The sequence below is a fragment of the Salvia splendens genome, chromosome 10 (genome assembly GCF_004379255.2).
Source record: "Salvia splendens isolate huo1 chromosome 10, SspV2, whole genome shotgun sequence".
NCBI lineage: Eukaryota > Viridiplantae > Streptophyta > Magnoliopsida > Lamiales > Lamiaceae > Salvia > Salvia splendens.
Window position 1 is genome coordinate 13,531,176 of NC_056041.1, and position 25,739 is coordinate 13,556,914.

General features: G+C 39.4%; 3 protein-coding genes across 4 annotated transcripts; 1 reads left to right on the plus strand and 2 right to left on the minus strand.

Annotated features, from left to right (window-relative positions):
* Positions 1 to 514: 514 nt before the first annotated feature.
* Positions 515 to 5,326, minus strand: LOC121750103 (SUMO-activating enzyme subunit 2-like). The gene is made up of 11 exons (XM_042144560.1): positions 5,052 to 5,326; positions 4,881 to 4,970; positions 4,138 to 4,221; positions 3,833 to 4,051; positions 3,436 to 3,537; positions 2,577 to 3,041; positions 2,265 to 2,494; positions 1,947 to 2,040; positions 1,656 to 1,838; positions 1,474 to 1,571; positions 515 to 1,175 (listed from the first exon to the last, which is right to left on the minus strand). Exons 1-11 carry the CDS (start codon positions 5,082 to 5,084, stop codon positions 821 to 823), a joined length of 1,953 nt encoding a protein of 650 aa, XP_042000494.1. The 5' UTR covers positions 5,085 to 5,326; the 3' UTR covers positions 515 to 820.
* Positions 5,327 to 9,747: 4,421 nt separating this feature from the next.
* LOC121750143 (protein CHROMATIN REMODELING 35-like) lies at positions 9,748 to 20,772 on the plus strand. Its single transcript, XM_042144616.1, has 6 exons — positions 9,748 to 9,939; positions 10,202 to 10,278; positions 15,806 to 16,389; positions 16,688 to 16,894; positions 17,824 to 17,982; positions 18,868 to 20,772. Exons 2-6 carry the CDS (start codon positions 10,209 to 10,211, stop codon positions 20,647 to 20,649), a joined length of 2,802 nt encoding a protein of 933 aa, XP_042000550.1. The 5' UTR covers positions 9,748 to 9,939; positions 10,202 to 10,208; the 3' UTR covers positions 20,650 to 20,772.
* A 195-nt stretch (positions 20,773 to 20,967) lies between these two features.
* On the minus strand, positions 20,968 to 25,190 carry LOC121750144 (BEL1-like homeodomain protein 7). Of its 2 annotated transcripts, XM_042144618.1 has the most exons (6): positions 24,976 to 25,190; positions 24,649 to 24,782; positions 23,044 to 24,006; positions 22,263 to 22,642; positions 22,116 to 22,176; positions 20,968 to 21,825 (listed from the first exon to the last, which is right to left on the minus strand). In XM_042144618.1, the coding sequence occupies exons 3-6, from the start codon at positions 23,899 to 23,901 to the stop codon at positions 21,187 to 21,189; spliced, it is 1,938 nt and encodes a 645-aa protein (XP_042000552.1). In that variant the 5' UTR covers positions 23,902 to 24,006; positions 24,649 to 24,782; positions 24,976 to 25,190; the 3' UTR covers positions 20,968 to 21,186. The 2 variants fall into 2 exon arrangements, with proteins under 2 accessions (XP_042000552.1, XP_042000551.1); XM_042144617.1 differs by having other exon boundaries at positions 24,649 to 25,190.
* Between the last annotated feature and the right edge of the window lie 549 nt (positions 25,191 to 25,739).

A 25,739-nucleotide genomic window follows, 5' to 3' on the forward strand; every position in this document is an offset into this window, starting at 1 on the left:
CCATTTTGCTTTTCAGCTTTTGAGGCTTATTTTTTAGAATTTTTTAAATTTAAATATATGATTTAGTCATTTAAATTTTTCCTATAAACAATTTTGATTAAATTAAATTATTGATTTTTCTTATACGCAGTATGTTACACTCTCTTAGTTCCATCTTATGTTTCATTTGGCATAGAGAATAAAAAAATGTGTTTAACAAGTTAAATGAAAATAAAATAAAATAAAATATGAGAGAAAATAAGGTAAGAGTGATAAAAAAAATCGATTAAAAAATAGCTCAACTAGCGTGGGGCAATCCAATATGGAATAAGACTCAACGAACTTGGATCGAAAAGAATATTATTTCGTGGCTCTAATGTATATCAACTAGCATATCAAATACTACTATTAACGATGTAATCCAACTTGGTAAGATGCTGCGTCTTCTAACCAATAAGTAAATTACAGCATAATTTCACAAATATCATAATTCAGTCATTGACAAAGTAGCACAACGAACGTACCATACATGTTGTTTTCCTAAATTTGCAAGTTATTTGGTGGGAAAATAGTATAGTAAGAAACAAATATTACAATTGTTAGTATTAAATCTCAACCTAGTTCAGGCACTTAGGAGTGGAATACAAGATAGAGAGGAGCAAAATCAGTTGCACATTCACATTTAGATCCGACAAAAGCTCCTAATCAAAAATCGAAGGTGCCTAAAAAAGCCAAAGTCTACAAGTTAACAAGCACCTAAAGAATCACCTTTCTCTTTGTATTCTACCAAGTTAGGGCGAGAGGGTGCTCGTCAAAGTCTAACAAACCCAACTGGGCCTTGCTATGCTTCTCCTTTCTTCGATATGTTGCCGTCGTCAAGCATGACTATGTCGTTCTCGTTATCACCATCGATCTCTTCTGCCTTTCTCTTGATCTTTGGTTCCTTGGCAGCAGCAGATGCAACACCTGAAGTAGCAGTGACACTGGATAGCTTTCTCTTCCTTCCTGATACTGGTGGTGGAATGATAATTTGTAAGTCATCGTCGTCCTCGGGCATGGTGGAAGCAGCTTGAGATGCGCCAGAGGTGCTCGCGCCATTGTCAGCTGACACGTTGCTGTTCTTTTCCGCTGCCTGAGCTTGTGTCCAGCCGGAGAGAACCATTCCATCGGGTTCCTTCTCTTCATCAAATTCTTCCCTGCAAAGTTGTCAAGTATGAATACGAGTTGGGAGACTAGCCTATTTCAGGTGGATCGGAAAATAATATATCCAAAACTACATGTGGTGGTGTCTGGATGATGAAAGGCATGAAAGGGGAAGGATACTAATATGTGAAGTGCAGAGTTCCGCAAATTTAATCAGATTATTCAGTGATTAAAATCTACTTGCTCGAGTTTCCAGAATGACAAAATTTTATAGAGATGCTGAAAAACCAATTGATAAGATATGGAGGATCAAACCGAAGCAGCGGCAACTCGCAAAAGCACAGGACAAACCTGTGCTTGATATTGATGCTGCATTTAAACTCCTGTTGAAGATCCTCAACAGTAAGAATTGTCCCGCCACGGACTGGAGAGGGAAGCTCAGATAGCACCTAAGAGAAGATGTGTAAACCATGATTAAATAAGAATGGCACTAACGCAATTATGTAAATGATGGGATAGGAATATAAGTCAACCTTTTCAAGATTTGCTGCATAATTGGCAACCTCTCCTTCATCAAGATCATCACCAACCTCATAAAGAAGTGTGGAATCTTGCATGATTAGGGGCGAGCTCATCCCAAGCTTTGCCTTCACAATCTTGTCAATCAGGTCCCTCAGCTTCGAACGACGTGTATTAATCTCAAGCGTCAAAGGTGTCTGATTACAGAAACATATCAGTATTAGAAATTAATTGGTCTAATTCATTTAAAAACATTCTCAGCCAAAACAAAGCACATATTTGGAAAAGATGATCAGACCACAAACCTCGGAGCAAACATAGCATGACTTGTTTGCCTCAAAGGGCTCGACTGGCATGAGTAGCATCTTATTTGAAGAATGCTCAAGACAAAAAGTCATCCTACATGCAGAATTAATTAGAATATTAATTTATACTGAAGCCGTTTTCTAAGTACTCAATGAAAGGATGAGTAGAAAAGGATGCAAGTTTATCACTTATCTATCTTCTTGCAACATTGTTAGAAATAAATATTCACCCATAACTAAATTTACTGTAAGAGATTAGAAAGACACCATTTGTCATAAATAATTGTTACTAGATAATGTGGTAGAAATAAGACCTACCTATAGTTCTTAACATCATTCTCCAGCACCTTAATAGCCTCGATCACAATCAATCCAGCAATGACAGCATTTGTTGTGGCAACAGCATGCACAATATTTCCAGCAATACCTTTGGTTTCAAAAAGGCTATGCAAGGGGATGCCAAATGAAGTAGCTCTAATATTTGCCGCAGCAGTAACAAGTTCTACAGCCAGCTGATCATCTTTGTCAAAACTCAAGTTACCAATTTCCTGATATGAAAACATTAGATGTCAGGAACAAAGAAGGAATCACATGACCAAGAATATTACGTATTCAGAAGTTGCCTCATACCTTTTCTCGTTTCGATAAAAATAATTTTAGAGCCTCAAGAAATACTGCTGTGTTCTCTTTCAAGCTCCAAAGGTCCTGTGGATTTTTCAGACCTAGAGTTGCCATTGCAGACACTGATGTCATATCTCCAGCTGCTGAGCCTCTACCTTGATTTCCATTTTGGTGAACATGCTCAGTTGGAATGACATCTACATCTTTGCAATATATAGGCCTTGGCTTGCCACGAGATTTCCATGTATCTTCATTCGACAAAGCTAACTCAATGTTATAACCGAATACATGGTCAAATATCTTCCTGGCATATTGTTCAATTTCTTCCCCCTTTTTGTGTTCAAAAACATCTTCAACTTGTTCGGATGAGCTCGAAGAATCACTAGAACGAACGTTCAAATCGTTTTCCTGATTTTTGGGGCCAAATAATTTTGCAAAAAGCAGGTCCTTTGCCCATACTACACAGTGTACAAACTGCAATTTTGAAAAAACAAATCATAACAATCAATTGACTGGATCAGAAGTCGAGGAGAATAAAAATACTGATAATGAATGGATTTTATCAAATAATTTTAACCATTGTTACATTCATTTGGGCTCAAGCCTCATAAGTTAATTGCACAAGCAACGTGGTAGAAAAATGTAGAAAACATCAATGGTCCTGATAAATCGCTATACAGAGAAGGCATTTTAGATCAATAGTCCTGGTAGAATTTTATTCTCGTGCATCGTAACTATGATTGAGATAACCAAAATCACTGCAGTTTGCTATACTAGTGTCCTTTTAGTTAATAAATAATGCATGCCAGTTCTTTAAAAAAATAACACTCCAGACACAAGAGTATTGTGCAGTAAGATATTGTTGTACCTTTGAAGGAGTACTTGTAATAGTACAAACAGGGTAAGTTTTTGGAGCTGGCTTATTCTGACATTCATAACATTCTGTTTTACCCTTTATTTGAACGGTAACCTGCGTCCAATCATCAAAATAGAAGGTTTAATGGAAAAACAGAACCGAAAATTAGATATGTTAATTCATTAAAAAGGCACAAAAGTACTTTAGTAATACGGATCACCAGGCTAATCCATTAAATATAACATCAATGAAAGTAGGTTTATATCACCAAAGCATGAACAAGTACTACTATATTTCAGCACAAGCAATCAAAAAACTGTGCAAGTGAATATATGAGAATAATGCAGGAACAGCTATAGTACAAAACAGATAGAAATTCTATGAACTTTTTCATATAAGAAAACGCCACCTGTCCCAGAAAGCCAGTGGTACCGCTTTCAATCAATGGCACGCCGGATGCCAAGCAAAGGCGGTTGACATGCCGTCTGGCATCCAAATTATCAAGCCCATTCATAACAACATTGAACTGCTTAAAGAAATCAACATTGAAATCAGGGTCCTTCACATTCGCATGGTAGGATGTGATGCTAATACCAGGCCTAAATTTTAAAACTGCATCTCGAGCAACCTGGATTGACATTTATGTAGATCGATGTCAGGAAACATGTTAAAGCATAACAGACAAGGATTAAGGAGGTTGAATTTCACACTCACTTTGGCTTTCGACTGACCAACATGTGATTGTCGAAATAAGAACTGTCTATTTAGATTGCTGACTTCAATTGTATCCATGTCAATCTGCTCAAGGCAGGAAAAACTTTAATCATTATATCGTTCTATGCCCAATTATGCATTACAAAATTAGGTACATGAGTGCTCATCTTCTCAAAAGAGTCACTTCAGCAGAGAGGAAATATGGGACACCGAATCCAAAAGTAAAGAGTACATATACAAAAACTTCATTTTGCCCTTCAGTGATACTAAATAAACAAATAACTTATAATCCACTTTCTTGACCTGCAGCATAGTTGAGCAAATGGATGCTCGAGTACAACTGCCACATCCTAAGTTGTGAGACATCAAGTGACAAAAAACTGAATAAGCAGGCATGATTAAAACCATTGTAATTCAAATATTAGAAGCTAATTATTTTCAACTCAAATCTCTATACCCCACCTCCCTTCTCCAAAAGCACCCTCTATTTTTCAAAATCTCTACTTATGTGCAAAAATGTCCATAATGCCCCTCTCCATCAGCCAAGGGTCGCGATAAGCTAAGCCAGACACGGATTCCCCAATAGGGTGAGGGTTTCCACAAATATAATCTGCATAAGCAATGCCTCCGACCAAATAAATAAGCACTTTCTTAAACCCTAGTAGAAGACCCCTAAAACGCCATGCCCATCATATATTCAAAACCACACGAAATCAAATTTCAAATAGAAAAACAGAACTCACAATATGGATATCTCTGAACCCCGACAGAGCGAGGGTTTTCAGTAGTTCGCACCCTATACCGCCAGCGCCCACCATAAGCACTTTTGCACCCTAACCGCATTTAATTAAATCAATAATTCATTCCAATTAAAGTTAATAACTATCTATAAGCAAAATCAAGTAAAAAACTACCTCAATTGCGGACTGCTGCTGCTCGGAATCCATTGTTGGACACAGAAACGATGAATAAAAAAACAGCAATTGCAGCAACTTTGCGCCCAACTATTGCATAAAATGTTGGAGAAGACCCGTTTCTCGGAAGTGAAGCAGCGAGAGAATCTCGGAAGCAAAATTTAGAGGGGAATTATCAAAGAATGGGCGCGAAATGAAAAATGGTGTACTCTTACTCCTTTTATGGTAGAAGGAAGTGAGTTTTGCTGCGTTACGAAGATCTTATTCGTTCTTACTTAGCCTTTTTTCTTTTTCTTTTTTAGTAATTTCCGCCTTACAATTTGTTGACGTTGTGATTTGATTTTAGATTTTTATTTTGTTTTCACATTCATTGCTCGGAAAAGTAGCCAAAGAGTCGTCGTGTGCAAATATTGTGTTTATTTTCATTCATTTATTACTTAGTACTCCCCCGTCTCATGCTACTCGCACTTTTCATTTTAGGTCGTAAATTTGGGATTGATTTTTTTGTGTAATTAAAAAAAAAATTTAGGTGTAATGAGACATCACTTAATAAAAGAGCTCTTAACTTAAACTAACATATTAATTAAATGCATTAATTCTAACTTAAATTATAAATAGTGTAAGGACTTTGTGACGAGCCGAAAAGCAAACGTGCGAGTAGCACGGGACGGAGGGAGTACTATTAATGGCACTCATTTAACACTCTGCAGTCGTAATTATATGATAAAAAAAGTCGTGGTTATATGATGGTAGATACTTTTGAACATTATATCAGTCTTTATTTGGGTTATTTTTCTATTTTATCTCAATTTCTAAAATCTATAAGACCATCAGCAGTGGGGCGCCCTAAGGCGCGCCACGTCAGCATTTTTATCCTCCTCCTTCTCCACCTGCAGTGGGGCGCCCTATGGCGCGCCACATCATCAATTTTGTAATATTTATAAAATACATACGAATTAAAAAAAAACTAAAATACATTTAAAATACGAATTTTAAAAACTTCATTCATTTAATAAAAATTAATACATTACGATACGAAATAATAAAAAACGCAAACTCAGCGACGGCGGTTACGAGCCCACACTTCTTCAATCATGTCGCTCATGAGCTGCGCATGCTCCTGTTGGTTGCGCATTGAGGCCTGCCTAGATAAAACCTCATCGAAACCTAACGGTAACCCTCTATCGGGTGTCTCGGTCGATGTGCCGGCAGAGCTAGATGCACGGTCGTCGTCATTCCAATCGGTGATGCTTCCGCCTTCACTCTCGACTATCATGTTGTGCATGATTATGCACGCATATATGACATCGGCGATGACTTCCTTGTACCAGAAATGAGTCGGCCCTTTCACAATTGCCCACCGTGATTGGAGCACCCCAAATGCCCGCTCTACATCCTTCCGCGCCGCCTCTTGCTTTTGCGCAAATAAAACCCTCTTCTCACCAATCGGGTAGCTGACAGACTTTAGGAAAACTGGCCACCGTGGGTAGATGCCGTCGGCCAAGTAGTACCCCATATGGTATTGGCGTCTGTTGGCAGTGAACTCTATGGCCGGGCCGTTGCCGTTACATTGGTCGGTGAAGAGGGTGGACGAGTTGAGGACGTTGATGTCGTTGTTCGACCCGGCTACGCCGAAGTAAGCATGCCAGATCCAAAGCCGATAGTCAGCGACGGCTTCGAGGATCATCGTCGGGTGGCTGCCCTTGTATCCACTTGTGAATTGGCCTCTCCACGCCGTCGGACAGTTCTTCCACTGCCAGTGCATACAGTCGATGCTCCCGAGCATCCCAGGAAACCCGTGCGCCCTCTCGTGCATTTGCATCAGACCCTGGCAATCAGTGGCTGTCGGCTTGCGCAAATATGTGTCGCCATATGCCTCTACTATCCCCCGACAAAAGTACTTCAGACACTCGCGGCCTGTAGTCTCCCCACAGTGGAGGTACTCGTCAAAAAGGTTCGTCGTGGTGCCGTATGCCAACTGACGAATAGCAGTCGTGCACTTTTGCAATGGTGTAAGGCCGGGTTTCCCGATGTCGTCCTCCCGAAACGTGAGGTATTCTTCACGTGAAGACAATGTACGAACAATGCTGAGAAAAAGGTACCTCGACATTCGAAACCGGCGGCGGAACACAGTCGGGCCCCAACGTAGTTGATCGGCAAAATAGTCTTCAACCAGACGCCTGTGAGCTTCCTCGTGGTTGCGTCGGACATACGTCCTATGTCGAATAGGACGATGGACTTGCTCAGCCGCCGCCTTCTCGCGCTGCATTTGCGAATAGCATGCCGCCATGGCCTCTTCAACGGCTGCATCTAATGCTTCGTCAATCGAACGACCGGAATCAGACGAACTAGAACTATTGGTGTCTTCGCCGGGATTCATTTTCGTTGGATGTTGAGAGATAGTCGATATGTTCGTATGCACGACTGAATGAGAAACGAGATTTATATAAAAAAACGAAACCGCGTGTCATCGTCCGCGTGCCATCGTCCGCGGCCTTCACAATGGGGCGGACGATGGCCATCGTCCGCGACCATCGTCCGCGACGTCCGCAATGGAGCGGACGATGGCCATCGTCCGCGGTTTAAGTCGCGCCCGAAGCATAGGCCGCGACTATCGTCCGCGGCCTATGCCACACACCCATAGTGGGGGCGGACGATGAATGGCGCGGACGATGCGCGCCATCGGGCGTGCCTTCGTCCGCCCATTGCGGATGGCCTAACGTGTTCATATATGGTCAAATATTTGATGTATTAACTTTAAATGAAAAGAAATTGCAATATTGAATTACTATTCGTAATCTGTGAAGAATGATGAAAATCTAATACTAATAATTGGAATATTATCTCAAACGTTACGAATAAGAATTGAGATATTTCTAGCTTAACAAAGTACTTCATCCGTCCCTAAAAGTTTGTCCCATTTTTCTATTTCCGTTTGTCCCGTAAAGTTTTTCTCATTTCACTTTTTACTATTTTTGGTAGCGAGACTTATATTCCATTAACTAATTCATACTCACATTTTATTATAAAACTAATATATAAAAACAGGACTCACACTCCACTAACTTTTTCAACTCATTTTTTCATTACATTTTTTAAAACTCGTGTAGGGTCAAAGTGGAACAATATTTGAAGTACAGAAAGAGTAATTTAGAAGTGGAAAATAAGATTGATAATAAAACGTTTAGGGTACTTCATGAAATATTAATATCCATGAAGGCAATTTAATTTCTTTTTGGCCGAACTAATTTCAAATGTGGTTAAATCACATCATCTTCATTCTTTTTTTTCAAATTTTTAGAGGTTAGCATGCTTACTTAATCCAGTACTTCTTCCTAGTGGCATTTTTTATAATAGAATTTAATGAATAAATATTTAGTGAATTAAATAAAGTGATAATAAAATACAAGAAAAAAATAAAAAATAATAAAAATAGTAAGATGATAAAGTATATGAGAAAGTAAAGTAAGAAAAATCTAGTATATTGAATTTTGCCAAAATAGTAACTTAATTTTAATGAAATGATTAAATTTTTTTATTGAGATTCTTCTCCATTAAAAATAGTTTCCTAAACTAATACTCTCTTCATTCCGTTGTAGTTAAAGCGTAACTTTTCGACGTGAATATTAAAAAGTATTGTTTATTGTATTAAATGGGAGATAATAAAATCGTGTCACTCACTATATTTAAGAAGAACAAGTCGGGGCAGAATCAAGCTATCCAGCAAACAATCAATCACCATCTATTATAACGCTATCCAGCAAACAACCATCACAATCAAATGTAACACCATCCATCAAACAATCCTAGGATCATAGCGGATGAAGTGAGTTTTCGGAGCAGTTGAAACAACTTACCAATTCTACCTTTCATCAACAACTTAGAAGACGAAATCAAGGTAGAACCCCAATTCGCGACCATGGAAAAAGGAAGGAATCAAGGCATAGAAAAAACAAGCACATGCTTACCGGTTCTAGACGATTCCCAAACCTCCAACATGGTGCTTTTGATTTTTTGCATTTCTTAGTCATTATTGAACAAACTAAGAAGGGTAAACTTAGTAAGAAAACAAATTTGAACCGTATGCTACAGAAACAGAATGATAAAAATCGCAGCTTTGAAAAACTAACATTTCAGATTTATATTATGGGAACTACCATTTCAGATTATGTTATGCCCACTTTACCATTCCAAAACAACAAAAGATACAAACAATGCAACTCGAATTCATGAAATCTACACCATCCGCCTCTATATCTAAGGGCCACTGTTAGATAGATGTTATATCTATATATGAGTGTAGGGAGTGTAGTGCACCCGTAAATAGTCAATCCCATTTTAATCCATTTATATTCATTTATGGGACATTTCAAACTAAATCAGTCATTTAATCTTATAGGAAAATAAACTATTTTAACTTCTCCTACTTCATTTTATTTTCAAATATCTATTTTATTCATTAAATGTCAATTTCTTAAGTTATGCGCAATAAATACTTTGATTAACTCGAAAATTGGGATGAATGGAGTATGTAGAAAGAACTGTATTTTAGTTCATGTAGTTTTCGCTTGTATATTTTGATTCCCAAACTATAAAAATAGCACAAATTTCAGAACTTTGATGTAATACTACTAGAAAGACTTTTTGCAATATTGAGATAGCGCAGTATATAAATAACAAAGCATAGGGACTAATTTGGTTAATTTCATTTTAAGGAAAGCGCAAAGGGAAAGGGTAGACTGTCCTTCCCTTTTTACGGATGATTTATTTATACTATTTTCATTTTTCAATTGCATTTGCCAACTGGTTAGAGTTGCCCCTACTGAGCTCAACGTTCCAGACTCTCTTCTGCAAATCATCTCATTTTCCACAAACCAATCTGAGACATGTAAGTTTTGATTCTGCAATTCGTTCAATATTTCATCCTATGGTCGTAGGTCAGGAGGAATTGCATTTACAATTTCGTTTTATAAGTGATCAATTTTGGGGATTCGGATCATTGTTGGGTAGTTTAAGTTTAATATTTCTGTTAACCAGAGCTGTACGATTCTTATGTTATGGCTTGCAAACGATTTTCCTTTTTGAGGTACATGAATTTGCCATTTGTGTTTGGATAGAGTCGACATAATCTGTTTTTTTGGTGTATTTAGCCGGAGAATGGATGCTGATACCGACAGAAATTATCTGAGTCCATTTATGAAGAGATTCTCGGCTACTTCTTCAAACGGTAATAATTGTATAGCTCTTTTTTTTGTGATTCTTCTTGTACAAGCTAGCACAACTCCCGTACACACACAACTTCTATGTGATTTTCAACAGGAGAAAACTTTATTGGTGTTCATTGGTATTCTTGTTTATGTATTCTGACTTAAAGTACAAAAATGGAAAGAGAAAGCCGGCCTTATTCATTAAGGTGTATGTTTGGTTATCAATGCTCATTGTTAAATTTATTGGATAGATGCAATGGAGCGTCTATTAAATCGGGTGTAGATGCTCATTGATGTGTCGGATGAATGATGCGGCGATTGTATGCTGCTTCTGTTTACTCCACTATCAGTATTGTTAGAATCAAACGCAAGAACACTCGAGGAAGATGAAGTTCAATTTGAGAAACAAGAAACTCTTATTGATTGCGGATTAAATCTGGAAGATACAAAATGAGCTATTAATTGCTCAAACAAACTAAAACAACTATTTATACTAATACTCAATCTTAACGGCTAGTAAGAAACCAACGGCTAAGATTAAAAGATCCTAACTAACTTCAATCGGACGGCTACTGTAAGCTGCTGTGTTAATGAGCTTGATCAAGCTCAATCCTTGTCCCAGCCTTGATGTTGATCCATCACAAGTCACAAACTCCACCTTGATGGCTCAATCATCAAGCATCAGCCATCACTCAGCCTTGATTTCCCTCTGCAAACCAACTAACCTCATACATAAATCCAGCTTCGCCTTTGGTAGAGGTTTAGTCAGCATATCTGCTGGATTTTCAGAAGTGTCTACTTTGAACACCCTTATTTCTCCTTCTTCAATCTTCTCCCTTATGAAGTGTAGCCGCACATCAATGTGCTTACTTCTTTCATGGTAAACCGAATGCTTTGCCAAACATAATGCACCGTTGTTATCACAACCAATGCTCACAACTTTCTGACTTACACCAAAATCCTCCAGAATTCCCCTTAGCCAACACCCCTCCTTAACTGCTGCTGTTAGAGACATGAACTCTGCCTCGGTTGTTGATAAGGCAACCACTCCTTGAAGGCTACTCTTCCAACTTATCACAGAACCATATAGAGTAAAAAAGTAACCTGATTGGGACCTCCTGGTGTCAAGATTCCCTGCATAATCAGTGTCACTCCAACCAACCAAAGCATCACCCTCACAAGCAGCCACTCCATCAAACATAATTCCAATATCTGTGGCACCCTTCAAGTATCTTATCAGCCATTTTAAAGCAGACCAGTGCTCTTTTCCATAGTTTGACATGTATCTGCTGGTCACAGAGACTGCTTGAGCTATGTCTGCTCGTGTGCCTATCATCGCATACATAGCACTTCCAATGATGTTTGCATAGGGAATATTCTGCATTTCTTTCTTTTCTTCATCAGATTTTGGCATTTGCTCAGTAGTTAACTTGTAATGCTACCCCATTGGAACTGAAACCTCTCTCACATTACCCATCTTGAACTTACTGATTAGTCTTGAAACATAGTCAGATTGAGTCAAGAATATCTGCCTCCTCGCTCTCTTTCTCACTATAGACATACCAAGAATCCTTCTTGCGGGTCCCAGATCCTTCATCTCAAAAGCAACCTTGAGATCAGTCTTCACTTTCCTTATCTCTTCCAGATCAGCTCCAGCCAAGAGCATATCATCTACATATAATAGTAGATATGCAACCACAGCTCCACCTGCTTTCTTTATATAAACACACTCATCATAAGCCGACCTTGTGAAGCCATTTCTCATCACATGATCATTGAATTTCATGTGCCATTGCCTGCTTGCTTGCTTTAATCCATAGATACTCCTTTGCAGCAAACATACTTTTCTCTCATCCCCTGCTTTCACAAAGCCCTTTGGCTGAGCCATGTATATTGTTTCTTTCAAATCACCATGCAAAAAGGCTGTCTTGACATCTAATTGATCAAGATCCCAGTCCTTTCTTGCAACAATAGCTAACAGAATTCTTATGGAGGTGTGTTTCACCACAGGAGAAAAAACCTCATCATAATCGATCCCATACTCTTGTGTGAATCCTCTAGCCACTAATCTGGCTTTATATCTCACCTTATCCCCATCAGCACCTTCAATTTTCTTCTTGAAGACCCACTTGCAACTCACCACCCTTCTTCCATTCGGTTTCTCAACTAGTACCCAAGTACCATTTTTAAGTAGTGAGTCAATTTCTTCCACCATTGCCTGCATCCAACTCTCCCACTCTTTACACTGCATAGCCTCCTCATATGTACTGGGCTCCGAGTATTCTACTTCCTCTGCCACCATCAGACAGAAAAATAGAAATTCAGCATCAGAATATTTGGTAGATGGCTTGATGGTTCTTCTGACTCTATCTCTTGCCAACTTCCAGCTTCTGTCATTGGATGCAGTAGACTGATGTGTCTGCTGTGGAGATTGTGAAATACCAGTAGCATCATCATGAACATCTGTGATTTCATCATCTTGATCTTGTTCATTCTCACAAGCTCCACCTCAATTCTTGAAGTCACCTCATGCTCAGTATCAGAGACATCAGATCTCTTCTTGAAAGGCAGATCATACTCCCAAAAGACAACATCTCTATTGATGATAATCTTGCCATTCCCAGGCTCCACACACCATAATCTATACCCCTTTACTCCTGGTTGGTATCCAATCATAATGCATTTAAGAGCCCGAGCCTCCAATTTTCCTTGCTTGATGTGTGCAAATGCCCTACAACCAAAAGTCCTGAGCCTTTCATAGTTTCCATGTCTCCCAAACCACCTTACATCTGGAATATCTCCATCTATACTTGATGAGGGACACATATTCAACAATTTCACTGCAGTAGAGGCTGCTTCAGCCCAGAATTTCTTCTCCAACCCGGCTGCTATCAACATACATCTCACTCTTTCAAGGATGGTGCGGTTGGCTCTCTCTGCCACTCCATTTTGTTGTGGATTCATAGGCACGGTTCTATGCCTCTTGATGCCTTTGGATTTGCAGAATGTATCAAAATCACCAGACACAAACTCTAAACCATTATCAGTCCTTAAGCAGCCAAGTTTCTGTCCTTTTTCAGCTTCCACTTCAATGCACCAATCTTTGAATTTAGCCAGAGCCTCAGATTTTTCTTTCAGTATGTAAATCCAGATTCTTCTTGTGAAATCATCTATAATGCTCATGTAGTATCTCCCCCCACCAATAGACTTCACTTGAGCTGGTCCCCATAAGTCACTATGGACATAATCCAATGGTTTTGTAGAATTGTGCACTGCCTTGGGAAATGGCAGTTTCTTGGCCTTTCCCAACACACATTCTTCACATTCAGTAGGATCAACTCCAGAATCCTCACACCGGACAAAACCTCTCTTAACCAGGTCCTTCACTGTCCCCATGGCAGGGTGGCCAAGTCTCTGATGCCAAACTTTCAAGCTATCAGATATTGCAACATGAGCTTCACTCAGATTATTTACCATGACAGTAGCATCCATGTAATACAAGCTGCCTCTCCTCTTGGCTTCCATGATCACTTTCCCATCCTTGCTTACTGTCATTCCACCATTTTCAGATACCATTCTACATCCTTTACTCTCAAGAGAACCAAGTGACACCAAATTTCTCTTAACAGCAGGTATAAATCTGACAGAACCCAAGATAATAACTCGACCATTCTCAGCTCTTAATTTTATGGTCCCTATACCCTTTACTTCACAAACTTGATCATTACCAAGAATTACAGAGCCAGCTATTTCCTTTATATCATCAAACCAGTGGAGGTTGTGAGTCATGTGAAAGCTGCAACCGGAGTCTATGATCCAAGAACCATTCTCCATATGCTCCATAACATTCAAAGCTACTGGAGCTTCATCTTCAACCACTGGGCAGTATTCACAGCCTTCCCACCCAACTCCGCCATTTTCTTTTTCCAACCGTGACAATCTTTCTTCAAGTGACCGGGCTTTTTACACCAGAAACAAGCACGAGTCTCCTTCTGATCAGACTGAAAACCTGGCTTATATGGCTCATTTGATTTCTTGAAGAACTTCTTTCCCTTAAACTTCTTGATATTTAGCCTTTCTGATGCAGGATCATTGATTCTTGCATCTCCTCTCTGCAATTCTTTAGATCTTAAAGCCGATTATACCTCAAGAAGCGTGACGGTTTTCTCCCGGCCATATAGGATTGCATCACGCAGCTGATCATAGCTTTGAGGAAGTGCGTTTAATAACAAGATAGCTTTGTCTTCATCTCCAATAGAAACATCAATGTTCTCAAGATCATCAACATTCTTATTGAATTCCTCTAGCTGCTCTAAAATTGGTCTTCCATCCGCAAATTTGTACGAATACAATCGCTGTTTCATAAGCAATCTATTCGCTAAAGATTTTGTAAGGTATAGATCTTCAAGTTTTGCCAACATACCTGCCGCTGTCGTTTCTTTGGATACCTCTCTCAAAACTTTATCCCCGAGACACAATATTATCGTGCTGAACGCTTTCGCCTCGACCTCTTCTTCCTTCGCGGCCAATTTTGCATCCGGAACCCCCTCTTCAGTTCCTTTCTTGACCTCCTTTGTCAAAGCCGAGGACAATCCCTGCTGTGTAAGCAGAGCACGAACCTTCATTCTCCATAAGGCAAAGTCGTTTTTGCCCGTAAACTTATCAGCTTCGAATCTTGAAGCCATCTCTTGCGTCGTGGATCCGATTCCAACCAATACCAATCGATTCTACACGTAATCGATAATTCAAGCTTTCCCACCGGACGGCGCCAATTGTTAGAATCAAACGCAAGAACACTCGAGGAAGATGAAGTTCAATTTGAGAAACAAGAAACTCTTATTGATTGCGGATTAAATCTGGAAGATACAAAATGAGCTATTAATTGCTCAAACAAACTAAAACAACTATTTATACTAATACTCAATCTTAACGGCTAGTAAGAAACCAACGGCTAAGATTAAAAGATCCTAACTAACTTCAATCGGACGGCTACTGTAAGCTGCTGTGTTAATGAGCTCGATCAAGCTCAATCCTTGTCCCAGCCTTGATGTTGATCCATCACAAGTCACAAGTATGATATTCCACGTTAACCATGGGTGCATTGACCTTCACGGGCTTTTAGATGGCTTAGATTGTTTACTAGTTACACCTGAAAAAACTACATTAACTTATGAAGTTGATATTAACCGGTGCATTTGTTATTTTTTTCTTCTTGTGTTGTGGTGCAATTGTAATTGTGGAGATGTTATGTAGACTTTAAAGGAACTCCTTTCTGAGTAGATGGTTCGAATAATTTTATGTGTTGTAGACTTATTTGACGCATTGCTGATGGTATGGGCATTTTTCAAACTAAGGTTCTACAGTTCACCAGGAAATCCACATAAAGCACATTATTTCTGTTAGTTAATACTTAAATTGTTAGTCTTCAGTAGTTTCACATGCTTTGGTTATATCTCAGAACAACTATATATGAACAGTAATTTCAATTTTCCCAATCAAATTATAAACTATCTAAAACTCTGTTGAATATGTTCTATTGCTTGCCAGATTTGGGCTCAAAACGACGCAAAAGGATAAAAGCAGATGAAGGAAGTAATTATAGTTATGGTACCTTTCCTGCTTCATGGCGATATGTAGTTGAGCAGAGAAGAAACCAAACATATACACAAGCTCTGAATGAATCGGATCCTTACACCACAAAGATTTTGCTGAACCAATTGGATTCTGGTAAATTTGGAAGTGTGACGAAGGAGATAGAAGAGCTTATCAAGCGGAGACGGCAGGTGTTAGATTACTTTTATGCACAGAATCCTGAACTATCATTGACCACATGTCCTGATGTGCAAGACTCAGTGGTGTCAAAGCCGATGGAGCTAGTTGCTCCTGATGTCATTGACCTTGATGATGATAATGATGGGGAAATGGAAAGGTTGATTCCAGAATCACAGCTTTCCCATCATGCTGCCCCAGTGGTTATCATTGATTCAGATGATGATAATGATGCTACATGTGGTCCACTAGAAGTGGATTTGAAGCCACCTTCTATTAATCTTCTCATTAAGGATAAACCTACTGCAAATCTTCTCATTAAGGATAAACCCACCGCAAATCTCCTCATGAAAGATTATGTGGTAATGCACTTCTCGACTCACCTATGTTTGAAGCCTTATCAATTTACTTACATGTGGCGGGCTTTTTCGAGCTAGTAATTTTGATCCAAATGGAACTCATTACGCAACTCTTAGGTGGCATACATGTTTACATAACTTTTACAACGGGTTTGGGGTGCTAAAAAATGTATAATTGACATGAGCATTTCATAATAATTCCATTATGATTAAATATTATTGCACTATTTCTGTAGTTTCTTATGGTTTGATCTTCATTGGTTCATGTTATTTGAACTTATTACGCCTTAACTTCATGTAGGACTGGAATTCTGCCAAAAGCAAAAATTCTCGAGAAGCAGGTACTCAAATGCATATTACAGGCGAAGCTGAAACTGGAACCACAAATGATAAAGGAGTGTATGTGGGTACCGATGACTTAGAGGAGGATGATGAATTGTCTAATACTAATTCAGATGGTCTGGATGATATTTGGCAAGAGATGACGAAGGCTTTAGTGGATTCAAAGGTATCCTCTTATTCTTAATTTCCTTATGAATATTATACTTTGGCTCTGTGATACATCTTTTTAAAATTTTTCCATACGAAGGATTATCCAGTTAGCATGTCAACTTTGTTGATAAAATAATGAAATTTGTTACTTGTCTCATCATATATTAATTCCTAGGACATCTTGGATTCTTATATTTAAACAGCTACTGGTGATTGTTTAGTTATGGTTGAGTACTTCATTAAGTAAGAGATATTATGGAAATAGGTAACTGTTGAGGCTCTCTGGATGTTAGATGCAGATATCCTGAAGTATACTGATTGTCTCACTCACATAGTTATATAGAATAACAAGAATCAAGTGATCTAGGGAGACATGAGTTCAAGGAATAGTTTAGTTGACATCGTGAAGGTCTTTAATTTAAAACTTGTTCATTACACCTCTTGAGTTTACCAAGAATAGGTATATCTGAAAATTTTGTGGGACTTCTGATATGTTGAAATTTCATTTTCCAATATGTCGAAGGACAATGAGGATCATCACATCTTTCATTCTACATATATTTTGAATGTAGTTTAGTATTTTCTGCAGGAACTGCACATAATAGATTTTCTTATGCTTGGTGGCTTTCAGTCCTATATGGACTATCTTGATATAATCCTTCTTAATAGTTAGTAATATACTCAGAGTGAACTATCATAACATGGTTGGGTAATTATGAAATTCACCCATTCCTTTGTGATTTAAATTTTTTTATACATAAACTATTCCTACTTCCATTCACAGACTCATAAATATGCTCAATACCACCTGTATCTTTGTTTCTCTAATCTGTATTTGTTCTTAGCATCTAGAATATATGATTGCTACTTGCTAGGTTTTCTGCCTACTTTGAAAACTGTAGTGAGAGACTGGTGTTTAACAACTCTTCCGTTGATATGTGGCAGGATGCTCCTGGAGAAGCTCTACATGATCAATATGATGTTGGGGATGAAGAAGACTGTGAGCATTCTTTTATTTTTAAAGATGACATTGGTGATGTATGCCGGATTTGTGGGGTTATTAAGAGAGGAATTGAAACCATTATTGAATATAACTTCTCAAAGGTATGGCCTGCACTTCTTTATGCTACAAACTATGTTGTCGTTTTATTGGAATATGAGGTATTGAGAAAATTAATTTAAATGATTTATATAATGTGTACCCAAAATTGAGGTCTCAATCAAGCGTCAATAATAACTGTTGAAGGTGGATTTCATATTCCATTCACTTTTACCAAAGAGTCCATTTTCGTGTGGAATTATTCCTTTATAACCTTCGCAGTTTCAGACTTCACCTTTTTCAAATGAAGATTGGCATCCCCACTTTTCTCGTTTGCATGTGTTGCGATTGATGCATCTCATCACCCTTTTTTATCTATGTATGCGGTTGTTATTGATGTATATCTGCCCAACTCCTTGATAACCACTATTACAAGAAAAGTGCATTCACATCAACCATGCATTACACTTTAGGAGCCTCCCATGTCAAGCCACTTTAACAATTTTCTTGGCAAGTAGGTCTTCAAGCTAGTAAAAGCAATGGGCATAAGAGCTTTGAAATCTTCAGTTCTTTAAATATATCAGAAACAAGATTCATGTATCTTCTTTTGCATATATAGAGAAAAATATCATTTTTGCATATTTTAGGTGCAATAATGTTGCAAATGCCAACTTGGAACAGGTTTTATGTGTTTACCCTGATAACTGACAGATGTCTAGTTTTTTGTTGTTTTGGAGAAGGGCCTTTTATCTGTAAAGCGTGTTTCCCTTGTTCTGATACTTGCATGGCATAAAATCCCATCCCCCCCCCCCCCTGTCCTGTAATTACAAACAAAATTGTATGTATGTTTTTGATGAGTGGATGAACGAGTAATTTGTTGATAGTGGGAGAATTTTGTGGCAGACTACTTGATGTTGAGAACTGCTTTGGTTGCTTTATTCTAAATACAGACCTCAAGGACTACAAGAACTTACAAATATGAAGGACGAACCAGTAGGGAGTATGAGCATATTGATATCCCCCTTGATCGATTCAAATTATCGGATGGTGATTCTTCTGTTACTGAAATTCACCCACATCCACGCCACAAAAGGGAGATGAAACCCCATCAAGTTGAGGGATTTAACTTTCTTCTGAGCAACCTAGTGGCAGATAAACCTGGAGGTTGTATACTGGCACATGCTCCTGGTTCTGGTAAGACATTCATGATCATCAGTTTCCTTCAGAGTTTCATGGCCAAATATCCAAATGCAAGACCTCTGGTTGTGTTGCCGAGGGGACTCTTGTCAATATGGAAAAAAGAATTCCTCCGATGGCAAGTCGAGGTGATACCTTTACATGACTTCTACTCAGTTAAAGCTGACAGCCGCATACAGCAGCTTGAAGTTTTGAAAGAATGGAAGAAAGAAAGGAGCATACTGTTTCTAGGATATAAACAATTCTCCTCTATTATCTGCGATTCTGACAGCGGGAACGTTGCTCGGGCATGCCAAACTATTTTGCTGGAGGACCCAGATATTCTCATCCTAGATGAAGGCCACACTCCCCGGAACCAAGACACTGATGTCTTGACGTCACTGGAGAGGATTGCAACTCCTCGAAAGGTGGTTCTTTCTGGGACACTCTATCAGAACCAAGTGAAAGAAGTTTTTAACATCTTAAATCTTGTGCGGCCAAGGTTTCTGAAGATGGATACTTCTAAAGTCATAAGGAGGCGTATCTTGAGCAGGGCAGAGATATCTGGCAGAAGGAATTTGATGAAGCATGGCACAGACAATGAGTTCTATGAACTTATAGAGCATACGCTGATCAAAGATGAAAACCGACTCCGGAAGGTGACTGTGATACAAGACTTGCGGGAAATGACTAGAAGTGTCTTGCATTATTACAAGGGTGATAACTTAGATGAACTTCCTGGGCTCGTGGAATTTTCAGTTTATCTTCAGCTCAGCCCCAGACAGAAGGCTGATGTTAAAGAGCTGACGAAAACAGTGGCTAGGAAGTTCTCAGTTAATGCACAAGGAAGTGCTATTTATCTGCACCCAACATTGAAGACGCTTGCCAGGAGTTCCGGTGTAAAAGATAGAGTTGATGAGGGGAAAATTGACACTATCTTGGGGAGCCTAAATGTGAAAGAAGGTGTAAAGCTCAACTTCTACCTTAATCTTCTCCAGCTCTGTGAATCAAGTGGAGAGAAGCTGCTAGTTTTTAGTCAATATCTCCTACCCCTGAAATTCTTGGAGAGAATTACGGCTAAGGTCAAGGGTTACAGCATTGGCAAGGAGATGTTCATGATCACGGGTGATTCTGATGCAGAGACGCGTGATTCTTCAATGGAGAAATTCAACAGTTCATCTGAAGCTCGAGTCTTCTTTGGCTCCATCAAAGCCTGTGGGGAGGGGATATCTCTGGTGGGGGCATCTCGCATCATTATACTTGACGTCCATCTAAATCCATCAGTCACTCGCCAAGCAATTGGGCGAGCATTTAGACCTGGCCAGCTCAAGAAAGTCTACACTTACAGGCTGGTTGCATCTGACTCACCTGAACAGGAGGATCACAATTCATGCTTCAAGAAGGAGTCCATTGCAAAGCTGTGGTTTGAATGGGAGGAGGGCAGTGGTCCGCTGAATTTTGAGATGGAAGAAGTTGACGATGTCAGCAATTGTGGAGACGACTTCTTGGAGACTCCGCGACTGAGGGAAGACGTCGTCAAAGTGTATAGAAGGTAGCGCGAGTGAACCCCCTCCCCGATGGATGTCACTTCACCATTCTCAATATGGCTCATGGTACATGTTATGTAGCTTAATCTGCTGAATTTTTTGTTTTGGTACTATAAAAAATTCTCTCTATCATCTGTGTCTGCAAAACACAAAACTCAGTCTGAATTCTCATGAGTTTTAGTCTCTTATATTTAATCTATAATATAAATTTCTGCCAAGATTAAAAAAAGAAAAACAATGAGATCGGTTATACTATTGTAGTACATTCTTAACTAATGAAGTTCCACTATCACATGTCAATTCTGTACTCAGATCTTTCTCCTTTCGTGAGATGCAACAGTTAACCTTATTTCCTTGATACAACAAAATCATCGTATTCTGGTTTCTACACAGACCAAACACAGTAAATTCTTTACAAATAAACCCTTCAACCAATTTTTCTTCCTACAATGGATTCACAAAACAGGAGATAAAACCTAGACCTTCTTCCCAAAATATCAAGATCCACCCCCCTCTAGCTTTACCCGGAATCATCTCCGGGTAGAGTCAGGTAAAAGAAGGTAGCAACGACGAGACGAGCCGATGCTGCCGGCCACCCGAATCCATGCACTCAAAATCTGCAGGGTCACTTCCCATAGCTGAAGCTGCTGTGTTATATACATCAGATTCTCTGAGTGGAATGAATGCATTGTGATTGCTATTAGGCATAGCCATCCTACCACCACCCTCACACTGCTGCAACCCTAGTGTGAGTGAAACTCCTCCACCAGCACTACCGAATCTCTCGAGCTCTGATATATGGTAGCCGGCACCCATGAACCTCTCACTCCCACAGCTTGACTCCGCCACTGCGTCTTGGAAGAGGCCTGCCTCATGCTCGGCCTTCTCTCCCTTCCCTACTCCGTAGTCGCTCTGGAAGATGGAATTGGCGTCCGACCCCATCATCTCCACATCGTTCATCTCAACGCCCTTCGGCTCCATGAGCTGCTGCCTTGCGGAAGCCGTACCATGCTGCAGATCCTCTGCTTTGTCTTCGGAGGCCTTTGCACCGGGCTTCGAGGCTCGTGGGTTTGTCTCGGACGAGGAGTTGGAGTCGACATCAGCGTCGCCTGTCTCCTCTTTGTACATCTCCTCGACCATCGGCTTCCAGAGACGCACTCGAGCATTGATGAACCAGTTTGAGACCTAAACCAACAACATACATAGTCATATAGATTAGCAAACAAGGCAAGAAAAGGACTTGTGTTAGTTCTTCTGTCTCAACATGTTTCTTATTAGTCTTTCGATAATAACTCTTAAGGGAGAGAAATTGTTTTAACATCCAATGATGTCAAGCATCATTTACTTAAAATTTCCAACATTTCTCCCCATAAAAAACCAAACATTTAATTTCACCATCATCAAAAATTAAGAAACAGAAATTGCAACTTCCCAATCATAAGTAAATGACTAATAAGTATGCATTTTATTAGCACCTGACTTCTTGTCAATCCAGTCTGCCTCGCCAGCATGATCTTCTCCGAATCTTTCGGGTAGCTGCAGCACAAAACAACACGAACACATTCATCACAGAAATCCCCGGAAAAGAAAAGACGAACACAAGAATCGTTTCTGCTACTTACGGATGGAGAAAGTGTTCGAAAAGCCAAGCTCTCAAGATGGAAACAGAGGACTCAGGCAATCCCCTCTGTGGCCTCCACGCGTGCTGCTGCATCATGCCGAGCTGCTGCAGGGCTCTCTGCTGCCGGAGCTGCTGATCTACATAGCGCAGTCGGGATATCCCAACCCCCCTCTCGTTTGAGGAAGCATCCTCCTCTCCGAGGCTCCTTCGTGCTACTTGAATCTGCCCGTTTATAGCATCATGTAGGCAGCGGAAGTGACGGGAAATGGTCTGAAGCGCAAGCGCAGTGTAAGGCTTGGCTGCCCCAGATCCGGCTATTACATCGAACGAAGACACCACAATCTGCATCTGAAGGTAATACTGTCTGTATCTCCTGTCAACCTGCATCACAAATCTTGAATTGAGAAACCAATGTGGTAAAATAAATCATCCTTAAGATATGAATACAACTGTTGCTTGAGTTATTCAAAATCTTGAAATGAGAAACCAATGTCATAGAACATAACAACCTTAACATAAATTACAACATATGACTGAAAAAAAACCACTTGTTTGCAACCTCATCAAAATCTTGAATTGAGAAACCAATGTATTCTCAAAATGCCTACATGCCCGGAAGAAATCCAAGAATTTACCAAAATTATTGTAGGAATTTTCAGACAAGTGATTAGACCAGCAAACTAGACATGCTAATCTAATGTGAACATTGTTCCTCACCTCATCAAAATCTTGCAATGTAATAAGATAAAGCAACCTTAACAAAATAAGGCATTAGTTCTCACCTCATCTAACATTGTGAGAAGCTTAGTCAGTTTATTTTGCAACTCCTGCTTCTCGGCTGCTGAAATCTCAACACGGGAGGCCCCATTCTCCTTAGGCGTGGCTGAAAACGAAGGGTCCGACCCTCCATCCTTCAACTCCCCTTCACCCTCTCTCCTCAACTCTTTCCGAGCATTCTGCTCCTTGATGGCTTTCTTCACATTCACAACTTCGTCCAGCAGCTCCTGAGCAGCTCTCAAATACTTGGAGTTAGGGACAGCTCTTGCAATGCTCGGCATTCCATACGAGGACATGTCACTCGCCCCATCCCCATTATTCCCCCCCGCAAAGCCAGCAGCATAGCTATTATCTTCATTCTCAAAAGAAATGTTCCTCCCCCTGTCTTCACCCTGCATCAATGCATTAGACCCCAGCATCGAGGAGAAATCAGCGCCATCGTTCTGGTAAGGGACGTGCAGGGGGACGTGGGTGCTGAGGCTAAGCGACAGCCCCTTCCCCTGCATGCTCGGGCCGCCTTGAAGGACACAAGAGCTGCTCCCCCCTGCTTGATGCATCATGAGCATCTCGTTCCTCCTGTCCTTCCAAGTGTTTAGCTGGCTCTCCAACGCCCGTGAGCCCCCAAAGTTGAGGAGAACCTCTTGAGACGAGGCGTTTGAGTTTGAGGCGACGGGTGGAGCATCCATACAGCTGCTGGCTATTGCATCAGAGAAGGGCTCGGACGAGGGCGGGAAATTCATGTACATGATGGTGTTTCCGGTGAGAATCGGCGTTGATGAGTGAGAAGCTGGGGCAGGATCCTTGGAGTAGAGCATTGATGCAGCATCTCTTTGATTGTTTGACATAGGAAAATAGGTTCCCATGTATTCTTTTCTTGGCCCTTCTTTCTTCCCTTGTGGGATTTCAGTTTAGACTCTTCACAATCTTTCTCTTTCTTAAGTGTAGGTAGAGAGAGATATCAAATAGCTCTGGAAAATACAGGGGGGAAAATTAATCAGTAATTCAACATAAGCAATAAAACCATGCTGTGTTCTTGATTTCATGCAGACATTCATACATGAGCCATTAGGCATGCATTATTTGGAGAAACAAATATATCAAATGAATATCTTTGTTTATATATGCACACATAATCATATTGCAAAAGAACAAAATACACACACACACAAATACAAGCATATGCAGAGGACAATTGTGGATAGCTATAAAAGATCAAGAAATCCAAAAAAATTACTACTAATATTCATTTACATATTCATGAACCAACTTGCTTGCTTATCCTATCAAAAAACCCAACAAATTGACAATTGACAATCTAAAAACAAGGAATTACAAACCCCAATCCCGGGAATCAAACACCAAGAAGAAAAAATATTAGTACTAGCAAATAAAAGTGGGTTGAAGGAAGAAAACACAAAGAAAAAAAGAATAAAAAAATTGCAGTAATTCAACAAAAGCTGCAATCTATAATCACATCATTATACCAACATCATCCCATACAATCAACATTAGAGAAAGGGACACCAAAATTTCCTGTTTTTTTCCTCTCCTCATCAGCAGCTGTAACAACAAATAATCAAATAAAATAAAAATCAATCACATCTCCAAACCTGAAATTCAGCATAAGCTGTGTTGCTTATGGGGAACAGCAGCTCCACGATCTGTCTAAAAAAACATGTCTTCACTGCAAACAAGCAGATCCCAATACTCCAACACTATCACCTCCATCTCCCTCTCTCTCTCTCTAAAAAAAGAATCAAGAAGGAAGGAGGAAGAAAGAGGCAAGAACAATTAAATCCCAAATGAAAAAGAATAAAAGAAAAGGACAGAAACTTTTTATTTTATCTTTTTCTCCTGTTTAGTATATAGTAGAGTTGCAAGAATTTCAAAGTTGAAAGTACGAGAACATTATCACCCCTTTAAATCTTTGCTTTCACCTTTATGATAACTATTCTTGCATAAGTTCGTTCATCATCTGCTCTTTTTATCTATTCCCACGTGAGACTTGCATACACCAAATTATTAAAAAAAAAAAATTGAGTCGTTTTCTATCTCTCTATATCTATAATGTAAAAAAGGGAGCTCTATATTACTATTCAGAACAAACCCCACACCAAACACCAGAAAAATAAAAATAAAAATCAAATCTTGATTTAAAAAAAACTGATACTAGTATTTTATTTATCTCTAAAACATCCCTTTCTCCAACCTTTGTAGGCTCGTTAATTTGTGGGGAATTAATCAATTGTAAATAATGGGAAAAGGAAGCTATATATATCTTGTCTTAGCTGTTGCTGTTGTTTGTTGTTATTATTTGTTGCTTGACTTGGTTGATTCTTTGTTGCTGTTGATGGTGTTTGGTTATGGAGTGCCAATCTCTAACCACCAGTTGGTGGACCTAAAGCTTTCCCTTAAACCTCTTCTCTCTCTCTTGAGTTTCTCTCTTAAGCTAAGCATGGATGGAAGGTCTGCGATATCCACCATCTAATGCTTTCTTTATTTATTCTTTTGCCTGCATTATTATTATTATTATTATTATTATTATTATTATTATTCTAGTGGTTTGGATGGAATATTTTAATGGTTAGGAAAATCTTTTTTTTTTCTTGAATTTTTTTACATTGTACCAATAGGGGGTGCCCATGTCACTAATATTTTTGTCTCGATGTGGCACCTAATTCTTGGCCCATTGGTTTTCAGT

Coding starts and splice junctions, on each gene's coding strand:
- LOC121750103 (XM_042144560.1), bottom strand. CDS start 5,084: ATGGATTCCGAGCAGCAGCAGTCCGCAATTGAG. Junction 3,042..3,435: donor TTACAAGTACTCCTTCAAAG/GTACAACAATAT, acceptor TCAAAATTGCAG/TTTGTACACTGTGTAGTATG. Junction 2,041..2,264: donor AATGATGTTAAGAACTATAG/GTAGGTCTTATT, acceptor TTCTGCATGTAG/GATGACTTTTTGTCTTGAGC.
- LOC121750144 (XM_042144618.1), bottom strand. CDS start 23,901: ATGGGAACCTATTTTCCTATGTCAAACAATCAAAGAGATGCTGCATCA. Junction 22,643..23,043: donor TTCTCACAATGTTAGATGAG/GTGAGAACTAAT, acceptor TTTGTGATGCAG/GTTGACAGGAGATACAGACA. Junction 21,826..22,115: donor CTGGATTGACAAGAAGTCAG/GTGCTAATAAAA, acceptor TTGTTGGTTTAG/GTCTCAAACTGGTTCATCAA.
- LOC121750143 (XM_042144616.1), top strand. CDS start 10,209: ATGGATGCTGATACCGACAGAAATTATCTGAGTCCATTTATGAAGAGA. Junction 10,279..15,805: donor CTCGGCTACTTCTTCAAACG/GTAATAATTGTA, acceptor ATTGCTTGCCAG/ATTTGGGCTCAAAACGACGC. Junction 16,895..17,823: donor AGGCTTTAGTGGATTCAAAG/GTATCCTCTTAT, acceptor GATATGTGGCAG/GATGCTCCTGGAGAAGCTCT.